Source organism: Abramis brama, assembly GCF_963993115.1.
Source record: "Abramis brama genome assembly, chromosome: 7".
NCBI lineage: Eukaryota > Metazoa > Chordata > Actinopteri > Cypriniformes > Leuciscidae > Abramis > Abramis brama.
Window position 1 is genome coordinate 3,652,801 of NC_139969.1, and position 6,000 is coordinate 3,658,800.

The 6,000-nt window shown below is 37.2% G+C and overlaps 1 protein-coding gene across 1 annotated transcript in view; it reads left to right on the forward strand.

The window, feature by feature from the left end:
• Positions 1-6,000, forward strand: part of piezo2b (piezo-type mechanosensitive ion channel component 2b) — a 97,159-nt gene that overhangs the window by 49,501 nt on the left and 41,658 nt on the right. The window contains exons 19-24 of the mRNA XM_084120029.1: positions 960-1,120; positions 1,209-1,385; positions 2,272-2,394; positions 2,553-2,753; positions 3,922-4,126; positions 5,433-5,531. Coding sequence (XP_083976155.1) covers positions 960-1,120; positions 1,209-1,385; positions 2,272-2,394; positions 2,553-2,753; positions 3,922-4,126; positions 5,433-5,531 — 966 coding nt within the window. The remainder of the gene's footprint in view (positions 1-959; positions 1,121-1,208; positions 1,386-2,271; positions 2,395-2,552; positions 2,754-3,921; positions 4,127-5,432; positions 5,532-6,000) is intronic.

Consider the following 6,000-nt stretch of genomic DNA (forward strand, 5'->3'; position numbering starts at 1 on the left):
TACTTTCCATAAGATCATCTCTCAATGCAAATCAAACCAGCTATTAGGCTAACTGAAATAAAACCATGCCAATCTCTAGGTATGGTGAAGGCTATGTGATGATGTGGGGCTATTTTAATTCCAAAGGCCAAGGGAACTTTATCAGGATGCAATTTTAAAAATTTTTAATTAAGGCATTAAGTTCAATTTCCAAAAGAAATTGAATTCCTCTTTTTAGTCAACTTTAGCATGGGTGTCTAAACTTATGCATAGCACTGTATGTATATATATATATATATATATATATATATATATATATATACATATATTTGTATATGTATATATATAAAAAAGATTTTTTTGGTATTTATTTATATATTTTTTTTAATATATTTTTCCTAAACCCACCCATCACAGAAAACTTTCTGCATTTTTTAATTTTCAAAAACGTCACTTAGTATGGTTTATAAGCTGGTTTCCTCCTGGGGACCAAAAAAACGTTCCCAAAAGGACAATGATTTCAGATGTCGTGGGGGCATTTTGTCCAATAACGTAGACGCAGGGTTTACCTGAGCCACACACACACATCCAAACAACAAAAGTGAAGTATAGCGTTGTTAAAGCAGTAAAGGGTGCATTATAGTAAATTGGATTAAAACCCTCTAAAGCATGAAACTGCCGGCTAGTTCTGCTGCTCTGTTGTTATTCCTTAGATGATAAAAGATGAGTAGAGTTGAAAAGAGGCTTTGTATCTTTTTAAGTGCATTTATACGTGCCTGATTATTTGAAGGCAGCATTACATTTACTCTCATTTCACCAGCATTCTTCCTCAGATTTAGTTGCCTCTGTGTTTAGTTCAACTATTTTCTTTTACTTTACTCAGTTCTTCAGGTAATGAACTCTAATCTGGTTTAAACTCTCCATTCATGACATGTAAATGGAAGAAAACTAGTCCGGTTTCTCCCTCACTTCTGTTTCAGACCTCAGGAATAAATGGCACTTGGTGGTGGACCGGCTCACGGTCCTGTTCCTCAAGTTCCTGGAGTATTTCCACAAGCTGAAGCTCTTCATCTGGTGGCTCCTCGAGATGCACATCATCAAGATCGTCTCCACCTACATCATCCTGCTGTCTGTCAAAGAGGTGGAAGCTCCGCCCACTTTTCCAAACGCAGACATGAATATCGTACAGTAATCTGAAGCTTTTTCTGTTTGTGGTGTGTCTGTTGCAGGTCTCGCTGCTGAACTATGTGTTTTTGATCTCGTGGGCGTTTGCGCTGCCATATAAGCAGTTTCGAGTTCTCGCGTCAAGCGTGTGCACAGTATGGACGTGTGTTATCATCATCTGCAAGATGTTTTACCAGCTAAAGACCATCGACCCCAGAAACTACTCAAGCAATTGTACTATGGTGGGTTTCAAATGTGTTTGTCACTATGCAGATGGGATTCGGTTTCACATATAGGGCCCTATTTTTTGCTAGTTTCAGCCCGACGCAATTATCATTTTCACATCCTGCGCCACGTTGTTTGTGCGCTGGTCTGAAATCGAGGTGTGTTCTGGCGCATTGTTGGCACGTTGCTATTTTGAGGCAACAGAAATAGACTGAGCCATTGACCAACTGAAACCTGGTTTAAAGTCAATGGCGAAATATATATTTTTTTGTTATTTAAAGAGCGCGTTAGTAATGTGCGCCTATAGGCAGGTCCACAACGCGCGTACACTCTGCTTATTAAACACACAGGGACGCACAGCAGCACACAAACATGCCAAATATTAAAATTAAAGGATTACAATGTAAAAGATTATTTTGTGTGCATAAAGATATGGTGGAATCCGGCTTGTCCCGTAGATGTTCTGTTTGCACACTTTTACCTCACGCACGAGCAGATCCGTTTGCGCTCTAGAGATGTCTCTCAGTCTTTCCACTATCAAAGTCATATAAATAGCGAATCCGCCATGGCGCGAGCGCAACTGGCATTTAAAGGGAATGGGAGATGAGACTGATTGGTTTAATGCACGTAAATCCCAAAACACACCCATTACTCATTAAGAGAATAGGGACAACACTTTTAGACCATGTGCCTGGAGCGCCGACCATTTTTCCCGTCGTTAAACTAGCAAAAGTGCATTCGGACTCGCCCTAAGTGAACTTGCACCCTGCGCTTTAGATCATGCACTTAGATCGTTATAATAGGGCCCATTGTCATTAATGTAAAATACTTGTCATCCAAATTGAGTTTGTCTTTATTGGAAGAGTAGATTTGCTGTTTAATCATGTGATCGTGCTCCTGTAGCCCGTCAACTACTCAGACACGGAGAAGGAAAACATGAAACAGTCCCTACTGTACCAGGAGCCCGTGGATCCTGCCAAATGGGTCGGTCTGGAGAAGTATGAACAAATACTACCCTACCTGAGGGTGAGGAGACACACGATCAAATAATATTTACAAAGAAATATGGCTTTATCAATAACTACAAAACAACATTTGGTTTCAGTTTACAATTTCTGTTTATTGCTAGAGAATCACACAAATCATTCATCCGTCACCGTCGTGCTCTTTTCCTTCTTTCCCAGAATAACTTGTTGATGCTGGCCATCTTGGCGTTCGAGGTCACCATTTACAGACATCAGGAGTTTTTCCGCCTGAGAAACAAACTCTCTCCTCCTCCCTCTCGAACCATCTTTCACGATATCACCCGACAACACCTCGACAACGGAATCATCAATTGTGCCAAATACTTCATAAACTATTTCTTCTACAAATTTGGTTTAGAGGTACATATTTGTCTGTCTGTCTGTCTATATTGGTCTTTCTGTCTTTCTGTATGTCTGTCTATATATATTGGTCTGTCTGTCTGTCTGTCTACAGTATATATTGGTCTATCTGTCTTTCTATCTATCTATCTATCTATCTATCTATCTATCTATCTATCTATCTATCTATCTGTCTGTCTGTCTGTCTGTCTATCTGTCTATCTGTCTGTCTATATATATTGGTCTATCTATCTATCTATCTGTCTGTCTATCTATCTATCTGTCTATATATATTGGTCTATCTATCTGTCTGTCTATCTGTCTGTCTGCCTGTCTATATATTGGTCTATCTATCTGTCTGTGTGTCTGTCTGTCTATATATATTGGTCTATCTATCTGTCTGTCTGTCTGTCTATATATATTGGTCTATCTATCTATCTGTCTGTCTGTCTATATATATTGGTCTATCTATCTGTCTGTCTATCTGTCTGTCTGCCTGTCTATATATTGGTCTATCTATCTGTCTGTCTGTCTGTCTGTCTGTATATATATTGGTCTATCTATCTATCTATCTATCTATCTATCTATCTATCTATCTATCTATCTATCTATCTATCTATCTATCTATCTATCTATCTATCTATCTATCTATCTATCTATCTGTCTGTCTGTCTGTCTGTCTGTCTATATATATTGGTCTATCTATCTATCTATCTATCTATCTATCTATCTATCTATCTATCTATCTATCTATCTATCTATCTGTCTGTCTGTCTGTCTGTCTGTCTATATATATTGGTCTGTCTGTCTGTCTGTCTATATATATTGGTCTATCTATCTATCTATCTATCTATCTATCTATCTATCTATCTGTCTGTCTATATATATTGGTCTGTCTGTCTGTCTGTCTATATATATTGGTCTATCTATCTGTCTATATATATTGGTCTATCTGTCTGTCTGTCTGTCTTGTTATATATATTGGTCTATCTATCTGTCTGTCTATCTGTCTATATATATTGGTCTATCTGTCTGTCTGTCTGTCTTGTTATATATATTGGTCTATCTATCTGTCTGTCTATCTGTCTATATATATTGGTCTGTCTCTATATCTGTCTGTCTGTCAATCATTTGATGTATTTTTCTCGTTCCATGTTCCTCCATTTCTTCTCTGAATGTGTGGTTTCAGGTGTGTTTCCTGTTGGCAATTAATGTGATGGGTCAGCGTATGGACTTCTACTCCATGCTGCACGGTTTCGCTCTGGCTGTGGTGATGTTCAGGCGCCGGAGGAAAGCTATCGCTGAGATATGGCCCAAATACTGCTGCTTTCTGGCCTGCATGATCACCTTCCAGTATTTCATCTGCATTGGAATCCCACCGGCTGCTTGTAAAGGTGTGTTGCTGTAGGCTTATCAAACATGTTTATTTAACAGATTCTTAGATGGTTTATAGGACACTAATCCCAGCTATTTACAGTAAGAGCGCTGCCGCATTCTGGGATTTAGCGCATACCTATTCAGTTTGATATTAATCCTGTAATTGCAGAATCTGTGAACATCTGTTGTTTTAGGGGCCGTTTACAGGACACTGTTTTCAACTAAAAACATGAAACTTTTTATGGATTGTTCATTTACATGAGTCACGACAACAGTGTTTTGGGCGCCTGAAAATGCAAAACGTATTTCAATCTGCAAGTTTTTGAAAACGATATTGTTATAATCTCTGTGTAAACTAGAAAAACACAAATTTGTGAAAACGGTGTCGTCATGCACATGCGTGTTATGTGTTTGGTGTGAGTGACATCGCCAACTACTGGCCTGGAAGCAGAATACTTTTTTTTTTTTTTTCGCGGATCCGTGTGAACGGGGATCCACTTTGTTATCTGTATGCAAAAAACGCAAAGGAAAAACGTTTAGTTTTTAGTGATCCATTATTATGAAACAGTGTTATTGTAGGATCACTATTGTAGTTTTTATTAATATTTTGAATTCTGTAGTATTTTTATATTTTTTTTACATTTTCATTTTTGTTTAATTTAAATTTAAATTTTACATTTATTACAGTCTTAGTTATTTTAGCACATCAAGTTTTTTTTAACATATTATTTTATTTCAGTTAAAGTTTGTATTTCAAGTAACGAAAGTTTTTTTTTTTTTAATAGGTTTAGATTTAGTTAACTACAATAACCGTGATGGGAAATACTTCAGTGCATTTGTACTGCAGAAGCATCGTGAGAAACAGTGAATAACCACCTGTTCACCTAACATAGAATCAACACGATAAAATAACGTTTTTATACTTTGTCACTATGTATGCATTTAAAATAAAAAAATTCCTGAGAAACAAATTTTCATCTATTGAATGAAATTTGGTAAATATCCGTGCAAATGCATGCATGAGACTTCAATATGCGTGACATTGTGCAGTGACACTATGCACTCAATAAGTTGAGTTTATGTCTGTAATAAAATATAAATGATAATATATAATGTCAAATAAAATAGCAATGAGCATTCTGCTTGTATCGAAGATTAAAATTCAAGTGTATTTGATTCAGCACTGTGCCGACTTCTGTGATGTTATACGACATCTGTTATCCTCTTTCTCTGCACTGTGTGTTTGTATGTCATTTATTTCCTCGTGTTATCTGTTTCCAGTGATGTAGAATGTGTAATTCTTAAACTTCTCTTTGTTTCTAGATTATCCCTGGAGGTTTCCCAACGGCACAGAGTCTAACGTCATTAAATGGCTTTACCTCCCTGATTTCCACACTCAACCCAACTCCCTGTTCCTCGTCTGTGAGTTCTGAATGAATCTGATCTGAATCATTATCTGAATGATATATGAACTAACCCCTCTGTAAAAACCTTAGGAATATAGATAGGAATACAACTGGAAAGTTTGGTGTGTGTAAGTGCTGCTGAAGTGGAGATTTCTGGCTCAGAGTAAAAAACATTTTGAGAAACGGCCTTTAAAATTGACATCAGCCAATGAGATTTCGCTTTTAGAGTTAAATGCCCCATTGCACTTTCACGATTGGTTGCTGATAAAAAGGAAATGACCATATTTGGATCCGACAACATTGTACAGAAGAGAGAGAGCTTTCTAACGGTATATATGATGACAGTGCAGACAGCGATCGAGGAGCAGCGGGATGATTGAGAACGCCAACTTTTGTTGAATTTAGGAGAAATCTACAGACGCAAATAGACAAAGTGTAGTAAAATAAAGACCTAAATGTGTATTTTGGACTTTTTTTTCGCCACA